The sequence below is a fragment of the Squalius cephalus genome, assembly GCF_949319135.1.
Source record: "Squalius cephalus genome assembly, chromosome: 8".
Classification (NCBI taxonomy): domain Eukaryota; kingdom Metazoa; phylum Chordata; class Actinopteri; order Cypriniformes; family Leuciscidae; genus Squalius; species Squalius cephalus.
Genome location: NC_137129.1, coordinates 9,736,408 through 9,757,295, shown reverse-complemented (window position 1 = coordinate 9,757,295; position 20,888 = coordinate 9,736,408). Strand labels below are relative to the sequence as shown.

The window sequence follows — 20,888 nt, the reverse complement described above, 5'->3', positions numbered from 1 at the left end:
GCACTTCAAAAAGAACTGTACAGATCCCACAACCCAGAGGACGCCCCCAGATCCCCAAACCTCAGCATTGAGAGACTTATATATCTGCCACCTTACGAGATACCCAAGAGCAGAACTGTATTGCATTGCTTCCCTCCATATTTGAATTTACACAAAGAGAGGTCTGTAGGTTGATTTATCTGAGGAATTGTCTGAGGGATTTAAAAAAACAAAAACAGTAAGTAAATGTAAAGGCAAGAGTGATTTGTTGAGAAAAGGGAAGGTGTGAAACATCATCTAGTAATATACAGCCTTCTGACAAGAACTTGGTTGGAGAATTAGGCGAAGCTCTGGAGAACGGCCCGCTAATTACATTATCGCAGAGGTAGAAGCGCTTGTCAATTTCTTCCCACTTAGATTTTCCCCTTCACTCTCAGGAAAAAGGAGCTGCCAGACGGAATTTGAATTCAATAATATGCCAAGTGAACCGTCAGTCTGCCGTAAAGATCCTGCACTCTCTGTTTGCAAGATAAAAAATCTCTTTTGAAGTCATGACTTTTGCAGAAACAATTTTGTAGCTGTAGAGTTAACTTGTGCATCCTTGTCAATAATAAATTTCATTTGCTTTGCAAAACATTGGACAGTGCTGCGTGTAACCCCTCCACCTGGGTCCTACTCGCCCCGCTCTGTGCGGGCCTCGAACCCGGGTCTCTGGTGTGAGCGTCAGGCGCTCTAATAAGGAGGCTAAAGTGTGAAGCCTCTAGTATCTGTCGTTAGAGCACTTATTGAGATCAGAGGAGTGAGGTTTACTCGCACAGCATCTACTAGCTGGCCTCCGTTACATGTGCAAACTTTAAATGAGCGAAAATAGGACACAACAGTTTCAGTTGATATTGACGTTATTTTCCATTAAGGATAATAGCAACTCCAATGGAGGATTAAACTGCATGAGGCACTCTGGAGTTTTAAACGTTTAAAAAATCCAATATTTCATCACTCCACTTTTATTCTGTTATTTTGTTTTGTGCTCTTTATTGACTAAGAAGATGCCTACATTTAAAAAAAAAGATATATATTTATTTTTTCAAGGGTTCACAGCAGAAATGCTACATGGAGAAAATATATTTTTTTATTTGTACATCTCTCAATCATCATTGTATTGCATTGCATTATATGTCCCCCCCCCCCCCCCCCCCTTTTTAAAAAACTTAGAAAACTTTTTATGCGTTTTGGCTGTTCATTTACACAACAACGGCATATTGGGGGCCTGAAAAAAAACTGAAAACTTTTGAAAATGGGATTCAAAGTGTTCAAACATTCATTCATGTTTTTGAGAATGATACCCTTATCATCTCTGTATAAACTACAAAAATGCAAATTTCTGCAACGGTGACGTCATGCCCATGCGTATTACATGTTCAGTCTATAGGCGCATAGTTTTTCTAAACATCGCCAACTACTGGCCTGGCACAGCATAATACAACGTTTTTAGTAATTTTCGCAGATCCGTGTGAACCGGGATTGTTTTGACAAAGTTGTCACCTGTATGTGAAAAACATAATTGTCGTGTAAATGCACTCTAAGAATGGTTATTGGGAGATACAGAGTGACAACTGATATTTAAATACATTTTATGCAGTTATGAAGATTTCATTGACATTACAAGCATGCCTGTGATACAAGATATCATAATTGCTTTTTTTTTTTTTTGCCCATATCAATCAGGAACAAGATTCAAAAGAGCCTTCACAGTCTAAACATTTTTATGAAAAAACAGCAAACGTTTCGGTCACGTGACTTCTCAGTGCTTAATGAACTCAGTAAAGGAGCAAAAAAAGGATTTTTAAGAGCTCCTACCTGTACCGCGTGACCGCTGCAGATTCATTTGGACGTTGAGAGTGTTGCTATCGAAACATAATTCCTAGTCCAACGACGTGAACAGCTCCGAATAAAACGTCACGTGTTGTCATCTCGAGACTGTCATTACAACATGGCGTGAAAGCAGCATATCTTGGTTTGGTTTGTCATATGATTTTATAATGTGATCGATGTAACCATATGATTTCTAATATCAAGATTGCTCCTGTACTGAGTATTGTTCATTAGGTATTAAAAAAGGTGGCTTGGCATATTTTCTGTAAAAAAGTTTTTTTGTTGGGTTTCCTAATTTTTAGAGTGTGCGGGCTCATTTGAATCTTGTTTGGATGTTTGGTCTATGCACCTCATTTGGATTTTCTTTTTTTTTTTTTTTTTTTTTTTTTTTGAGGTCCTGTGAGTCCCTGGTTGCCCATATCAATAAAAAATTGCAACAAATTGCAGATTTTTGCTCAGTTTAGGCATCTGAATAAAACTGTGTTTTTTTTGTCCATGAGTTTGAGCTTCATATTTTCAAACATCATACTATATAAAAAAGCTGTAAAAAAGATCAAAGATCAAAAAAGATCAAGTATCAAATATGACGCTTATCAAAAATACATATGCAAACTTCTTTCAGTTAAGTGTTCCATATCAACATTGTTTTTTTTTTTTTTTTTTTTTTTAACTATTACTTCATGTCAGGCTTTACAGTGTTAATTCTCTTGCTGTTAAGGATGTGCTTTCTAAATGTGTGTTGCAACCATAATGGGCCAAAGGGAGGGTAGCTTTATACAAGTTACTTCCTTAAGATGAATTGCTTTGTTGTATTCCTCATTTGTATAAAAGTGTCTGCTAAATTAATCAGCAAATATAAATGAGTTGCACAATGTCAACACACACCATTAGCATCCTTTTTTTTTTTTTTTTTTTACTGTTGTTTTAGAGTTCCCAGACAGTGGCTTGATTCAGCGTGCTTGCATGCATGCCACAGGTGGCTGACCGGTAGGTGGGGAAATGCAGGAAGTCTGTGTGGCCGTTTGTGTGTGTCAGACCCAGCATGTTTTTCCCTCAGCAGAGGCGAGGTATCCTGTGTGTGTGCGGCCCGTCGCCTAGGGCGGCTAACTTTCAGGAACCCCAGTGGCAAAAACAGTACTGTGTGTTTCCTGGTCTCTTGTTCTGTTATCAGTGGACACGACACCCGCTCGTGCCCCTGCAGGTTTCCTAAACCACCATCCCTTTTGCCTCCGGTGTCAAGATGTTGCCCTGTGATTGCCACAAGAAGCTTTTCTCTAACGCACGCTGTGCACAAAAAAGATCGGATTGAGTCCTTGTGATAACAGAGGGTCGGGTCTGTTTGTGCTGATCTGACACAAGCGTGTTTCATTCAGCCGACGGCTCGCGGGCTCCCAAATTGAGAGGCATCTCACTGAGTTGTCTTTGTCTGAGAGGAACAAAGGCTCAAACCTGCACATCACAAACTCCGGTGAGAGAAGCCTTGTCAGAATTCCAGACTTTTCATCATCTCTGAGAAACCGTAACTACTCAAATGAGGAAATAAATTGCCAGAATTAAGCTCATTCTTGCAATTAGATGAATAAATCCTCAATTGAGCAACAGAATCAAAAGGAAAACATTGTTAACATGAGTACAAGACATCACATTTTGGGCTGTGGCCAAGTTAATGGTAAAGCTGCCTGAATGATTTCATAATCTTGTTGCAGAACCTTATTGCAAAATAAGCCCCTCTAGAATATACATATCTCACTTGAAGCATACAGCGTGTGGGTCGGGTTGGGGTTAAAAGCAAGGTTTGAGAGAGAGAGAGAGAGCCTGCGATGCATTAACTTCATGAACGGCGTCTGTGTGAAAGAGGCTGTTATCATCGGGCTGTAAACGGCGCTTCTGCTTTTCCTGGCTCGGCGGGCCGAGATGAAGTCCAGATGGTCGGGGAAGTGTTTGCCCAAGGATGTAACCAAATATTCCAGATTGAGGGGGGACCAAATGTAAAAGTTGAAGAAGGGGTCATTGAAAAACTCATATGGATTGACTACAAGTCTATCTTTTTTTTTTGGCTTGGAGGGGATGGGGATATCCATGTCCCTGTTCACACCTGGTAAGATCTCGGTATTCTCGGTTGATCCGATCACAAGTGGACAGCTGAGAAACATTGTGTTGCAATGTGTTTTCATGTCTCCTTTCGTTTTGATTTGTCAAGAGTACCTGTCCTGAAGAACATTTATTATTTAAGCCCAAAGTATACTTCTTTTACAAGTAGCCTACTGTTAGCGTGCTTTTGTCAGTGCTATTTCTCTCCAAAGGTTATGAATGATAAATGTCTTACGCTTGGTTAGAAGATTCAGGTGTGTACTGTGCTGATAACAAAATTTGCATAATATGCATTGTATGCATATAAAGTATACTATGGGCTTTATAGTATGTCTGATATCACGTTTCACGTATGACTCCCTTTAAATTTCTATGTTTTGGAAGCTAGTTTCCACCAGAGTAAAAAAAGTAATTTATTTTTATATTCCACAATTGCAACTTAATATCTCACAGTGAGATTTTATTTCTTTGTTTAAATTTTGTCATAATTAAAAAAAAAAAAAAAAAAAAAACTCAAAAGTGGAAATGGCTTCTGTACTAGTACTTAGTGCTGTCCAATAAAATGTTCATACCAGGTGTAAACAGGCCCTAGGCAAGTGTTTGCTTAAAGTTACAGCAAGCCGTGTGACAGAGACCACAAAAAGCCTTATCCATTATTATCCCATCCTTTTCTCATAATCTCATATGGCCCACTCTATATGCTGTATCTAAACCTGTAAACATTTTATATCCATGCCTGTTGTGTTAGACCACGCCCACCGCTAGAGAAAGCCCCGCCCACTCTGCACCTGGGTTTCCCGCCGAAGCTCGCCGACTAGAGGCAAAGTACCACAGCTTCTCCTAGCAGCCGGGTGGGCGTTAGAGGCTCTTCGGAACAAGCCGTTTTCATCACTACTTCGCTGTTCTCGAAGTATTTCTGACTCTTGTCGCACACCAGGATCAAACGTTTTCGCGTGTTTCGTGTTCATGTACTCGGACAGTTGAAGGAAAACGCCGCACTAAATGAGTTGAGCTCGAGACACACACACAGCATCATCCGCTTGTCAGGTTGAGCTTCATCCGAGCCTCGAGCTCAACTGCCCTTCAGCACACTGGAGCGGTTCTAGAGCTGTGCACTGGAGTTTGACAGACACATTTTATTCTTCGTCTTGGGAAGTACACGTTTATGACTGAGAAACATCACTAATATATCGACCGGAGTCGAGGACAGGAAATTAATTTTTTCTCTCACAACGCCGTTACGCATGGTGGGAATTTCTACGTCTTTTCAGTGTAAGTCGTGCAGTTATCTTCATCTTGTTTCTCTCGGGATCTCAGACGAATTAGTCTGTGCACTTTAGCCACGTTTATTAATTTTATTAGAATGTTTTATTGTGCGTTTTGGGTAAATGACAAACACTTTATTTTTCTTTCGCAGAATATTGTTATAACTCGTTTCGTTTTGCCCACATTGCTTAATTTAATATTATTCACAACGTAAAGGGTATATCACCAACAATACTGATATGCAGTTTGTCATATTTCCCCATAAAAAGTTAAATGGTCACTTACAACAGTAATTGTTCACCGCTGTTGGCTAAATCTTAATAAAATTGACGTTTAACAGGGTTTGATCGCGTTTAACTCTATTCGTAAACAACAAATAAACAACGCTCATACAACGCGTTTCTCTCATGTTACGCGTATTAATTTAATTTGGATTTTATATCATAATAAAAATCTTTATCGTTTTGAGATATTATTGTGTATGCTTTTCCCGTAACTATTTGTAATGTAGACACATGCATTTTATGTAAAGCTGCTTTAAAACGATATGTTGCCTGTTTTGAAAAGCGCTTTACAAAATAATGTGAATTGAGCTAAAGGAACATATTGTGTAAGAGGGGAAAATACTAGGCTATATGTCGCTATAGATTGTAATACTATATTAATAATATATGGGCTCTGTCTACAATCTCACGTGCTCAGTAAATTCATTATCTTAGAGTTTATGGCCTTACAAATCCAACACAACACTGTAGGTCTTTATGCATCTTTTAATGCAGCTTTTAGATTTATTATTGGTCATTTTCTTTTTCATAAGAATGTTTTTATTACACACATTTAATACCATCCATAATAATATATGAAGTCAACCAGTCAAACATTAACTGTCGATCAGCATGTCATCTGTTGGCTGAATGCAATATCACCTCCGTCTATAAACACGGTCTCTAATAAGCTTGAGGATTGTTGCTGGCCAGTCCGCGAGATTCTCACGCGCTGCAAATTTGATCAAATCAAATGTTTGATTACAAACACAGGAAGGCTAAACATCTGGTGTGAGACAGGCAGAAAATTGTGACACCACAATGGATTTAAAAATGTTGATAAACCAAGTGTGAGAAGACTCGTTTGACAATAAGGATATCACTTTGGATTAAGAAGCTGTGTTTAAATTGTGAAATCACAATTGAGAAGATGTCTTTAACAATATTGATATACTTTGAGAAGATCCATTTACAATTGTGATGTCGCCATGGATTAAAATGCATTTGACAAGAGTGATATCACATCAGATTAAGATTAAGCTAAGTAAATGTCTTTAACAATTGTGATATCAAATTTATTGAACAGATCCATTGACGATTGTGACTTGACAAGATGAGTCTGACAATTGTGATGTCACAGTTTGATTGAAAAGCTGTATTGACAACTGTGACATCACAATGGATTGAGAAGATGCGCTTATCAATTGTGACTGAGCCAGCTTTTTAAAAGCTTCTCCCGTCACAATTGTCAAGCTCATCTTCTCAAATCCATCATGATGTGAATAGTCCACTCTCAGCGCTTAAGCCCTCTCTCGACTGAAAAGTTGAGTTTCTGAAGTTTGAGGCTGGGTGGTTAAAATTAAAATTAAATGGTCGATTTTTATTTCCATTGCTCTCAGGGGCAGTCCTTGTGTATTTAAGGCACAAAAAAAAAAAAAAAAAAAATAGTATATATATATACTTTGGAGACCCTGTTCTTTGACGAAAGATGCTTGTTCTCATAGCTCGTGTTGTTCATGTCACAGATTTATGCAATTTTTAAAACAATCAGTTGTCTTGTACACATTCTCATCATAGATTGTCCATCTCAAGTAGATTTACATTTTATTTTCTTAAAGGTATCTCTGCTGGTTTCCTGAAGATATGTTATTCTTTATTGATTTTATGTATGATTCAGAAAATGGAGGCTATGCTGGTCAAATGGAGGCTATGTAACTATGGCACTATTTGGTCATCCCCTCATTAATGTCATTGCCCTCTGCTCCTGTCAACATGAGATTTGAACTATAGCCCAAGGGACAGTGCAGGTAGTGAACGTACCTTGATTAAAGGCAAACATGGTCTATGGTGGCTGGAGGTTAGGGTTCGGTTAGCGATAAGCAGTGTGTGTGTGTGTGTGTGTTTGAAGCCAGCATTTGCAGGCAGCAACATCCTCTGGCTGAGGCCATCTGCACAGCCACCAGCCTGCCTGCCTCACACCTGTTCCCTCTCCTCCACTCCCACTGGCCTCACACGGGTCAAACGCATGAAACCAGACACTGCCACAGCATAATGAAGAGATGACTCGGCTGCCCACACCAACACGCACAGCTGTGTGTGAGAGAGAGAGATATGGAAATACTCATCCATTATTTTCGAATATGTCTGGGAGATGTTTACTCGTATTGGTTCAAGCTTATATTTTATTTAATAAATATATTCTGAATTAATTATCTATAAATTTGCATCATGCATCACTAGAAATTAATTAACCATACAATGCAAAATAGTTGTCTTTTTCTTTTTTTTTTAAGACAATGTTCCTCCACTGATAAATGTGCTTCTCATTTACCTTAAACACAGCAGCGTAAAAACATTTGTAGTTAAGTGCTTACTATGTATTTTAAATGACGAACAGCAGACGTGCTGGCTGAAAGCCGAGCGTGTTATCATTGCAGTGACTCATTTCATTAGTGATGTCATTAACCCCATACATAAACTGGCAGACATTCTCACCAGACACTTGCACAAATACACAGCATGTCTCGTTGCTTCACAATTTCTCTTTCATGCGCATTTAAATCAAAAACTTGCTCTTTGTGCATAAGGATACAGAAACACACTGTAAATTTTGCAGCGAGCAACCGTATGTGTCCAAAAAAGTCTAATCTGACAGCCCATATAATTTCTCTGGATGAATAAAAATTGTAATAACAAAAGAGAAGAAAAACGAGCAAGTTCAGTTACACGACATCAGCCGAGTGCATTATATGCGCTCTTAATGTTTCAGCTCTTAAGGGAAACATTCCCAAAATGCATTAGCGGTATTTCACTCACATCTCTTTCCATTGAGCTATATCATGTATGAGGCTCTTTATATTCATTGAGGGCTACTGTTGGACTTGCTGACATACTCAATCTTGCGCAGTAAATAAGCGACGCGAGATGTTGGGATTTGTCAGGGGGAGAAAGACCCCTTATTTGCGAGGGCTCTAGATTTGACTCGATGTGAGTCTCTGTGGAGAGCAGGCCATGAATGATTGAGGCGGCTGCCATCTCCCAGAATCCATGCTTCGGATCGATAGGGGGCATAATGGCTACAAATTTTTCAATGAGAGGAATTTAGCGTGTGGTTATTGGATTTCATAAAACATGAAAGTATAATGTGAGAGAAGAGGATGATTGGTTTTTATTGTATCGTAGGGCTGGAGTGTACAATATAGCGAGGCAATATAAAGTCAAGGGGGGTGTGTAAGAATTTACATGGGGCTTTTTTTACAAAACAATTTCGTCCTAGATATCAGATATTACTTTGTACAAATGTAATAGATATTCAATTTATCTATCTATCTATATATATATATAATTTACATTTGTTTCTGATCTGGGAATTATTCAAATCCTTGAAACTGATGAATATATAGCAGAACTAAATACTTTTGTGGTGTCTTAAAACAACTGAAGGATTCCTATAAAGTTGGATCTGAACTTGCAGCGGGGTCGATCTGAACCTGAGCCGTCCTTGTGTTCCACACCAGGGTTAACTAAACAAACCCCAGCTCCAGCTGACAGGTGTCCAGGCTGCCCAGCCTTGCTCACTATCTGTCTTCCTCTCTCATTTACTCTCTCTTTCTCTCTTTCTGTTAATCCAAGATTCACTTGCCAATTAACTTCTCTTTTATTATATCTCCTTCCTCTCTTATTCCAACACATACTCTTTCACTCACATCTATCAGCCGCACTCACTCACACACACACAAACGCAGTCACGCGCACACTAAACTACCTCTCTGTCTTCTGTCTCTGTCTCTCTCTCGCGCTCTCTCTCCCCCTCTGTTTATTTTCCTGCCTCCATCTGGACCAGGCTGATATTGTAATCGCCCTAATGCACATTGCCTTCCCCTTAGACACACACACAATGTGCCATCCTGACAAGCCCCTTTATATTTCAGATAAGCCGGGGATGTGTGTTTAATGAATACAAAGCCGCGGTGTGTCGCCGTGCACTCTGCCAGAAGGTAATCTTATTGAATAGGTGCTTTTCAGTGATGCAGAAGACGATAGCAGTGCAGGAGTGAAGATGTAACCTGTTAGCTCGTGCCTCCTCTATTTTCCCGTCATAGAATTTACATTTAAAGATTAGCTGTAAAAGGGTAAAAGATTCAGGGTGGTGAAGGTGTCAGGATGTGTGTGTATGTGTGAGTGTCGAAGGGGGTTGGAAGGGGGTTGGGAGGGGGAGGGGGGTGATCGAAAGGAGCATGACTTTAGCAGGAAGGAGTGAAGGAGACAAAAAAAACAGGGCCTGTCATACAGAGGCTGTATCTGGCCTGCGTTTCAGCCTTGCGGCATCGCTATCTCTCTCCAGACCGACTCTCTGCTCCCTGGGAACAGAGATTAGCACATTGTTATCTGTAATTGGGTTTTGTCTGTGGATTCAAGGGCTGCTTTTTGCCAAGGAGAAGGTGAGAATGGCACATGACCAACATTACGCTTTGGCATATCAGTGTAAATGCATGATTGATGGAGAATATGGACTGTGTAATGGCTTCATTAGGGTTTACTTCTTTTTATGAGGTAACAATTGCTAAGGGATGGACTCGGCTCTTGCAGAAAGTCTATAAAGCTCTTCTATAAAAAAGGGTGTTTGTCAGTGACAAACTGCCAAATAGACATCAGAAAAATCCTTTTCAGTTATCCTTTTGCTTCGTTTACATTTGCGAGGGTTGGGCGGTATGACCAAAATCCTGCATACTGTCATTTCATGTCACAACATAATATAGTAATTTTGCTTGAATTTAAAAAACAACAAAAAATATTTATATATTAATTAACCATGTGATAATGCATTTTTTTGAATAATAATTTTTTTTTTTTTTACAATGGCCGATACAGGAGTCATCTTAGACTGACACCACCCAAAAGCAAAAATGTTTTCATTTGATCGATTCCAGTGTACCTTTAATTACTTAAGAAATGAGTGGCACTTCACCTTATTTGATTAGTTTTCTTGATGCAAATCAAAAGATAAGATTCAAGATTTTGCTATCCACATGACACAAAACAGAAATACTAACATTATAAAACAGATCACTCTGACTAAATCAGATGAGCCACCATCTGGGCTGTTGTGAAGAAATACATTATGTCTGAAATACACCCAAATGAATCGGAATCAAATCGAAATTTGAATCAAACCAAAGCTAATCGAATTTAGGAAATCTGTATCTATACCCAGCCCTACTTACAGCTATTACTGCATTCTCAGTTTACATGAAGCACAGATGCATTAAGGACTACCTTTTTCCTGAAATTTATGGGATCAGAGTGGGAATCTGTCAGCTGTATCTGTTCAGTCACTAATGTATGATTCATGGGCCGCTCACGCCCATTAATTTTGATTTATGGATTCTGATATGTATTTATGAAAAGGGCACCCACTCCAGTGCAGCCTCTGTGGCCCAGTAAAGAGGAGTGTAATTAAGATTTGTTTTGAGCCTAGAGGCTCAACTCCTTCAAGAGCTATGGATCAATAGGCAGAGACAGTAGACCCCTGTGTGTTCACTACACATATTGACACGCTCAGTCAATTAGAGCTCCCGAGAAAAGGAGAGAGCAAGCGAGCAGAAAGACGACGAGAACAAGATGGATCGGTAGAATTGTACTCAACGCTCGTATGGTCTGAATAAATGAAAAATAATGTAGTATGCAATTGTGTAATGCAGTGATTTTCCAAAGCACACAATGCCATATGGTGTGCATTCATTATAACGTCTATAGATTCTTACACGGCTAGAGAAAATAACACCTGGTATTCAATAGCTTCTTCATAAACGGAGTGTACAGACTTTTAAAAAGCATTTGTTTTTTTTGTGTGTGTGTGTGTGTGTTGTGGTCTCTGAATTAGTCCGAATTGTATTGATGCTATAGTTTGGGCTTCCTGTTGTTGGCAGTTAGTGTCACAGACACTGTGGTGGGACAAAAGCGCTGTGGTGTAGCACACTAGAAGATTGTGTTGTAGTTGAACGATCAGCAGGTGCCTTCGAGATAAACGCTCTGTGTCAATTATTTCTAGAAGAGGTGATTCATAAGACAGGGCTGAAGTATAGAAGTAGAGGAAGACAGAGCATGGGGGAGCAGGTAAAGAGGAGCATGGGCCCGGGTGGATGAACCTCTTCGTTTTCAATGCGGCTTCACATAAAAGAGTCATTTTGTTAAACGTCGTTGCATCTAAGCTTTTGTTATCCATGAATGGAGGGGGCACCCCTTGCACATTAAAAGTGTTTGGAACTGCAGAACAAATAGAGAATTAAACTGAATTACTTGACATTATCTCCCCATGTTACCATCATCGTCACTGGAAAGAGTCTAAAGGAGCCGTTTAACACAAAAGACAAAATATAGCACTATATGAAACACTGAAGAACAAGACAATAATGCATTTTATTACTCAATCGCTTTTTTAAATATAATGCATTTTTCCATGCTGAACTATGGCATCTAAGACCGTACCAAGTTTCCTGACAAACGAGGTTCCTCTGATAGGAATCTTGTATACAGACTTCTTAGAAGCTGTGAAATGAGAATGAACCTTGTCTCAGATCCTGTTTATGGCCGTATGGATGTGAGTGTGTTTTTTTTAAACAGCTGGGAAGGAATTCACCCTGCCAGGAGCCATTCCTGGTCACTCAGAACTTCCGCCATTAGCAACACGGCTCCATTGCACGCACATGACCACAGAATGAACCCACAGATGGGCACTGGTCTCGGCTGCCGCAGACCACCAACATGTCGGTCACATTTCAAACTCCTCCGAAATAAGATATTGAAGAAGATTATCAAAGCAGATCGAGTCCAGGTAAATGATTTAGTGTTCATGCGGTTCATTATGGATCAATAGGGTCGGGAGAGGAAAGCAGTGATCCATGGCCGTGCCACTTCAGTTTGTGCAGATTATGTGTGTAAGGACACGAGATTCTGCCTGCAAGTTTGCATTCAGGATGCACCAATTCCTGACAATTATTTTCATGTTATGGCTTATATTAGAATTCTGTATTATTATGTCTAAATAAATGAAAAGTAATGCACTAAAAAGTAAAATCAATCACAACATTATAATGTACAGTATAACAAATTTATATTCATTTTGCGATTTGTTAACGAATACTTTAAACAGTCTTATGAAATTATTATTATTTTTAAAGATTAACTTTAAGTGAACGTTAGATGAAGATAGATGTTAGATGAAAAATTTTAATGAACATGCACAATAAAATATCCAATATCGACTGATAAATTAAACATCTCTAATTTCATCTAATAGCTGATAATTTGTATTTGGGTGGACAATTTTATTGACTATTATGATGCATTTGGTTTTACAGTATGAAAATGTTAATTCATTTTTATGAAAATTCCTGGTTTTATTGTTACTCATCAGTGCATGTTATTTCAAAGGAATAATCTTTCATCAAAAAGTAAAAACTTGGACTGCCTCTGGGACAATGTTGCTTTCCTGCTGACATCACCAAGGCTATGCGGGTTATTGAATTATGTTAACCAGTAGGTAAATAGCAATTTAGGCATTGTTTGAGTCCCACTCAAATGTTTTTGAGGTTTCTTGTTTGATATTCTGCACTCCACATATGTTGCATATGCCATTTTATGTTGACTTTAAGACTTGTAATTGCACGAGTGTGCATGAGTCCCGATGAAGTGGTGATATTTTGATATTTTTTCAGTTTGGATGAAAAGTTTCTGAACAACGTATCCAAGAATATAAAGGGGTACGTATGGATTGGAATGGCACTATGTGGTATTTCATTGCGCTGTGGTCTCTCTCTGATTTATTCCTTTCAAAATACACTTCAGCGCCAGTGTTTTAAATAGCCTCAAAGTGCGGCGAATGGCGCAGCTATGGCAAAATCGAGACCCCTCTCCGAATTGGAAGGGGTCTCATGGAGCAATAAAATGGCAGAGCTTATAAATCCATCTTGCCTTATAAGGTCAGAAATGTTTTAAGTTGTTTCAGGACAGTTGTGTGTGCCAGTAATGGTTCTCCCATCTGTCTTAATGTGTCTTTATCAACATCTGGTTTTGTAAGCTATACTTCAGTAACAAGTATCCGTTATGTGTCAAGGGTTCCCAGTCCTGCTAGCGCGATTAGCCTAGCCTTGACTACCGCTCTGAGTTCAGCTCCACATATGATTGCCATTACTCCATACCATTGACAAAATGTAATAACTTTTCAGGGGAAAGATGTGTGCATGTGACTGTTTTTCTTCTTCTCTTCACTTTTTCCATAACTGTAAAGAATTATTTTGGTCTGGTTTTAATGTTCCCCCGGTGACTGGACAAATTACTGGCTCGCAGGGCATTTGGGGCTGCCTGAGTGAAACGTGAATGGCTCATCCCTCTAAGCACAGCCCTGTCTGCACCTCCCTGCATACCTTACCAACAGAGAAAGCGAGAGAGACGTGAAAGGAGATGCGCCTGTAACGAACCTATCCCCTCCTCCGAAGCATGGGCTCAGAAACAAGCGCACACTTTGGCAGCGATGCAAAGATATGATCTTAATCTGCTATTTCCTCTTTGGCAGTATTAAATTGTCCACATAATATTTCACAGCTGCACTGGGATCAAATCTAATGGTGCAGCTGTAATTTTATGTTTGCAAATTTTAACTGTTCTTTCTTTCTGTCTCTCACAACGTCTCCCTCCAGCCCCTCCTCCTCCTCCCGGCACCATATGGGAGATGCTGCTACACTCATATGAAGGGGGTTTGTGCGTACGATATGGCACAGCATTATGTGTGGTTGAAGCCACATTGATGGTTAGATTGTGTTGGAGTTGTGCGCAGTGTAGCGTGCCATCTCAATAGAGGGATTAGGAGCTTGTCATGGTTTCATTCACCCTGAGACACTTAATTCCGCACATTTTCGTCCTCCAGAGACCTTATCGCATCTAGAATTTGCGTTGGCCAGGTTACGGTCTGAATGCTCACCCTTGTATAGCTACAGCTACCCTTGCAGTATTTTTGTTAGCGATGTGCAAAACGATATATTTTTAAGTTGACTTGTCGGAGGATTGTCTGAATGACTAGTTGAGTAATTGGTATTAAAGAGATGGTTCACCCAAAATGTTTAGATACTGTCATCATTTACCCTCATGTAATTTCAAACCTCTACGACTTTCTTATTTTGGAATAAAATATGCTAAAGATATGTAACATGTTATTTATGTGATATTGTTACAGTATTTATTAAGAATCATTTTGGTTTTATTCATTTTATGTGTTCGTTTTATGTGCTTTTGTCAATTTTTATAGATATTTTTTATATTTCTATATTGCTTTAATTTAGTTTTTTATTTCAGTTTTAGTTTTAGTATTTCAACTTAAACTTATTTGACTTTTGTAAGTTTACGTTTTTGACAAATTCGAAATATTTTTTTTAAAGCACAGTTTATCAAACAATTAAAGCGCAGCATGCAAATGAAAGTCCAGTACGACTGCTAAAATAACTAATAGAAAAAGATTACCTCCCAAATCATCTAGTCAGTTCTTAGACAACTAATCGACCATTGTGATCCGTTCCTATTTTTAATCCGGTACACAGATATATCCTGGGGTGATTCGCCACCATCATTGTGCACAGCATGGAAGCGTGGAAGACAGCGCTCGTCACTGACAAGGGGGTTCTTCTGGACGCAGCCTCCCCGAGCACTTATTGCCAAAGAGATGATTTGTCATGCACGGCCTCAGGCTATTGCTTTTAATGACAGTGTAAACGGAAAAGTCGGCGGCTGATTAGAGAGCGTGCACACTCACAGCATGCTTATTCAGATCTCACTTTTGGCTCCCGTCTGGTGCTCCCTGTCGCTCCGCGCCAAACATGATTCTCTTAAAAGGCCCCTTGCATCAGCTGAGCGCTGGAGGCGCCTGGATGTGTGTGTGTGCGTATGTGTGTGTGCACAAGATGGATTAATGCTATAAACAGAAAGTTGGATTTATCTGCGATTGGCACCACGTTTTTCTTTACGCAGGATTTGGAGCCCGAAGAGGAGGAGAGAGAGGAGAATGCCTTTATTCAAAACAACTGTTTGTGAGTAATTAACATATGAAAGGAAGCTTACAGTCTGGCAAATCCCTGCACTTGTTTTCAATTATTTATCCACATTCTGGGAGGGGGGAAGGGGGTGACGGAGGTGGGTGTCGATCGTGAAGGGAGGGTGGCGGGTTATTTGGAAGCATGAAAAGAAAAGTGATTTTTTTTTCTCCTCTAACACAACCAGAGGGCCTCTGGGAATATGCTATCAGACATGATGAGATGAAAATGGAGTTAAGCCAAAGAGTGGATTATGGGTAACGCAGAGAGTCGATGAAGAGTGGACAGTAAAACGGATTCAGAGCGGACTAGAAGTCCAGATCTACATGATTATTGGATACAGCGAGGCATTGAACTAACGGAATCGGACGGCACAGAGCAAAACGGATGGGAAAGACAGGGGGCCGGGGCCACAACTGACCGTAGGACACAAGGAACGGCAAAGATAAAGAGAGAAGGACTGGATGGAATAAAGTTTTCACAGGCATTTGTCAGGGTGGGGCCTTCCTGTGTTCAAAGATGCCACAGGCTGGAGATTGATGGGAAGGGCTGCGGGCCAGGACTATATCAGCACCGAGCAGGACCAGTCTGGACGTGGCAGAGGAAACCAGAGGGAGGAGGAGATCAGGCAACCCTGTAAGAGACCAGAGAGAGAGAGAGAGGGAAGATTGAGAGTGGAGCTCAGAGCGATTGAACAGACGTAGAGTCACTGTGCCAGATGCCACAAACTATAGAAGCAGGAAGAAGTGAGGGAGGAATGAAACAGGAGGAGATGGTCTGTACAGCGGCACATCAAGAAAGCATCACATAGTATCATGTTTTAATGTGCAGATTTGATTCACTCTTGCAAGCTGTGCTTGTTCGCCAATAATCACTAGCTTTATTTATGATGGGCTGTGGAATAATGTTATAATCAGATCGCCTCGTTCATGGATAATGCAGGCTGTAATGTAATGGGTAACTTATTATACAGAGCAACATAACTTTACAGATTCATGTAGTTTTTATTAGCGTGATGGTGCAAACCAATGCACAATATTTCAGTAGAAATGTTGCATTTGTAGTAGAAGCATGTAGCTGGAGGCTATGGAGTTCGATTAGCCCCTGTCCTCATTCTCGCAGATCTTACTTTTTCAAAGACTTCGGCCTCTGTGCATGCCGCTCATTTCAGACTTTGTCTGTAGATAATGTTGATTACATTTTAAAATTTAAGTAAGTATAAATAAAATTAAAACAAAAATTGTGTCCAGAGAGATATTGATATCTTTTTCATCATGATAAAGATAAATGTAATTTATACAAAATTTGTTTACATCGGTACTAATATTTAAAAGGACAAAATATTCTTTATCCATATATATTGATGTTGGTAGATTTGGTAGGAAATATTACAATAAGAAAAAAGCGACCGTAAATTGCTGATGTTCTTTGGGAACGAGAAAAATGATTTTTTTCCCTTTTTTAACAAAACAAATTATTTGCATTTCTTTTTTCAGGTGGTGAGCCCTTTTCTTGGCTGATAGAGGAATGTAAACCCTGAACCGAGTGTAGCAGTTGTTTAGCCCCCTCTTTCCTTCAATGCTTTTCCTCTCCCGCCTCAGACTTCATGCCATCTGTGGGTTTGATTTAGTAGCTAAGAGGCTTTCTGAGCAATGGACAAGTGATGTTAATAGCACACATATGCCAGAGGACTGATTTAGTTTTACGGCTGTGACATGATACTGTTTTGATTCAAGCGAGGTTGAGCATAACTCATCCACTGCTGCGCTGATCACCATATATTTTAATAATAGCAATGAGTTTCTCTTTTTATGTCCTCTGTATCTGTTTCTTTCTCTTTTTTTCCCTCTTTGTAGTAGTGGCGGTGACTTTATTTAGCATGTACTACACACACAAAAGCCCTTCTGCAGGTTGACAGGCTGCTCACCTCACAACATATCTGCAGTGCCCGTTGTCATGGCAACTGCAGCGGGCTGCTGGCGGTACTATGTGGTCGGAGGTGTGCTGAAGTAGAGCAGTGCTGACCAGAGGGATGCTCGGGGTCTGCCCGGGACACCCGGGGTCAGTGTGCCACAGAAACACAGCTCTATCTGTTCTCACCTTCGCTGGGGCTAGTGAATATTTCATGAGGATGCTGGAGAGTGTTTTTATCATAATCTGTGAGTAGAGAGTGTGGGCATATATGAAATCCATATCTCAGCCCCTTTTCGAGGGACTTAGTATTGTTTAGAAGACAGAAAGACAAGAGGGTGAAGAAATTATAACAAGTTTCACTTTTGGGTGAACAGTCTCTAAGAACAAAGGACTTACTGAATGACGAGCATTCGATTTTTGTGGAAATCTGTCTAGTTTCTGCCAATCATTTGCCTGCTGGGTGTTCCTCAAGAAGGGCAAGAGTGCGGCGGATAGCGGCAGCTTGTTGATGCCCCAGCCGTGGCTTGCGGAAGCCTGATAGCGGGACCAACCTCTCGACCAGGACAGTGGAGGTCAGGCCATGAGCTCGCCTGCCCTCAGGGCTTCCGACTCTAATTACCTGAGGAGCAAAACATCCCGGCCTGCCGGTGGGGGAAGAATGTGTGAACGTAGGATATCGGGGCCGCGCAGTCCCGCAGCAGCGACATCCTGCCCGGGAAGGCCGGGCGGGCCCTGTCCGTCCTGGTTCCTGACAGTGGGCTATCTCTGCCGGGCCCATGGTTCCTTCCATTCTAAAGGCCATTGTGTGGAAAAGGGCTGGGCCAGGAATGACTGGTTCCTGTTGGGCTCGATCTCTCGCTCAGGCAGCTCCGGTCCCACTGACAGATTCCTCTTGTTTTGTTTTGCTCTCTCTCTTTTTTGTGTTAGTCACTCATGAGGATACTGAAAGTAAAATCAGAACTGAGAAGAGGCTGCATTGTGCTGCTTCTGTCCTCTTTCCACAATATGTTTGCATTACATAATCTAAACATAAGCTGGGACAGCTGGTATCCTCACTTTCGAAAAAGTTGACAAAAACGTTCTAAAGCAGAAACCTGTTTTTTTTTTTTTTCTCTTCAGCATTTGCTGGTGAATCTGTCAGTGCGCATCTGGACTCGCCTCTGAAAAGCGAACGGCTCGTGATCAGGATTTAGAAATGAGACGTAGGTGTTTTTGTTTGTTACCTAAATGCAGAACCAGACACAATGAATCTGTCACACTGTATGTGTTGTGTGTGCGTGTATGTGTGAAAACGTAATTTTTGAAGTATGTATTAATAGCACCACCTAGTGTGTAAACACTAAAGGATGAGCCACATAGGCATCTCTACCTTCAGGTCCCTTTCTCTGTTATTATACAGACAAAAGAATTGTAATTCATCGCCTGATGAAACATGGTCTGTTTTCCGCAATGAGAAAGAGCGACTCAGCTGTCAAACGGTGCAAGTGTCTATGACTGGGCTGAGAGCAGAGTCTGGCTCGGGTCTGAATGAGGGGGCTGATTTGTTACTGACGACATGCTTTTCATGAATCAGCACAACTGCCTGTTTCGCTTTCTAGTGTGAGCCCCACATTCAGATGATACTTACACACATTATAAAGACTGGAGAGCGGGATTATTCTGCCGTCACTAGGGGCGAGGAGGGAGGGTCTCTTTGGACCTGGTGACAGTTGTTCAACTTGATTGGCGTGCACTGTGTGCCACAGTCATGCTGAAAAGGTGGAGTGGGAAAATCATGAATAGCTGTGGAACACAGATCTGGCCCCGGCCCTCTGCCACAGCTTGCTCTGGGACTTAGGGACAGCAGAACGGACAGATGGCTCAGGACTGGACACGCACACACAAACACACACACATGCTTGCTTTGGCTTTTTCTCTTATTTTTTCATGCAGACCCTCAACACTAAGGTGGCTAAGAAAGCTATGGTGCCTTGATTCACACAAGATACCAATAGTGATGCACAGAAATAATTTATTTACGAAACTAAAACTAAAGTTTCAATTTAGCTGGAAAAAGAAATTAAAAATAAAGTTTTGGTAATTGATTTAGGGTAACTGGGTAATTGAACTCTATATGCTGTTCTGGGTGTTGTTTTTTCAGGTGCTAAATTGAAAGTTATAGTAAAGTTCTTTGGCAAATGTCTGCGGTTCTTCAACATTGCTACTCTATCATAATTTTTGGTTACAGGAAAGTGTGTACCTGTTGTAGCTTATCCACGTTGTGTGAAAAATGCATTATTCAGAGAAGTTCTTATGAAACTTTCTTATCAAGTTTCTTGAAAAGTTCTTATCAAATATTTTGGTTGCCGAAATCTCACGAAATATCACTGTTAATGTTTTGTTTATTGCTTTTTGCCTTTATCATATAGTGCTGTCTAGGTTGACAGGAAAGGAGAGGGTTATTGGGATTGGCATTATTTATGAGATTGCTGCATAACATGGGTCATCCATTCATAATAATATTCCATGCATTATGTAGACAATTTATCTGTGGCTTTATATTAAAATAAGTGTGAATTGACAGCACTAGACCAACAGAGGCATTTCCAACCTTTGAGTCTTCATATTTGTAGCAGATCCGCATGAGATGAAACACAAGCATTCCTATCACACAGCTTATATATATGATGTTAGCTGAGTACTTTTTTTTGCTGTGTTTGCTTCTTGTATCAAGTGTTTTGCTTCTGCAGGGAGAGCTTCATGTGGTTTCTGCTGTCTGTTGTGGCTGAGAAACATTTACACTGTGATTCGTACCCTCGGTCGTGCCCTTTGGGGGTTTCCTCTGAGAGACAACATCATACTGGCTGATCTAATGATCGTCTTTCTTTCCACAGTTCCTCCCTTCCTCTGCTTTCTCTTTTTCTGTCTCATTGCAACCTCTCCAGCTCAGCCACCCTGCGTATGAGCAGATCATAAGAGAGCTCTAATGACTTCCAGCTGTGTGGAAGATAAAGTCCTTTGGGTTAAGTCGAGAAGTAGACTATAAAAAAAAAAAAGCTTATTTGGGCATCTTTTTTCAGCTTCAGCAGACCACTAAAAACATGTTCCCTCTATGTAACCTGGCCTGCAGCACAGGTCAAGGGTCTGAGCGTGTGGGAACACTGCATGTGTGCAACTCCTTCCCGCTTTCCCAGTTGGGACCTTCGCAGGAAAAGACCCTGCTGTAGAGGTATCTGTATGCTCACTGGCTTTTTAAGAAGCTCTTAAGCCAGTCACAAAAAAACTGGCGCTATTGGTCCTTGGAACGCGAAAGAAGTGGAATCCCTTCAGCTCACAGTTTCCTCATTTCGCATTGTCTCGTTCCTGCTCTTTCAGTCTGTTAATGCAGCCAACTCTTAAAGCTGGGCTGGAAATATATTCTCTTCCTACCGGCTCTGAAAGG

General features: G+C 40.5%; 1 protein-coding gene across 4 annotated transcripts in view; it reads left to right on the top strand.

Annotated features, from left to right (window-relative positions):
* The first annotated feature begins 4,746 nt into the window (after positions 1-4,746).
* runx1t1 (RUNX1 partner transcriptional co-repressor 1) overlaps positions 4,747-20,888 on the top strand; it is a 55,453-nt gene continuing 39,311 nt past the window's right edge. For all 4 annotated transcript variants that reach the window (XM_079880167.1, XM_079880166.1, XM_079880165.1 and 1 more), the window contains exon 1: positions 4,747-5,214. In XM_079880167.1, the coding sequence (XP_079736293.1) occupies positions 5,187-5,214 (28 nt within the window). In that variant the 5' untranslated portion in view covers positions 4,747-5,186. The remainder of the gene's footprint in view (positions 5,215-20,888) is intronic.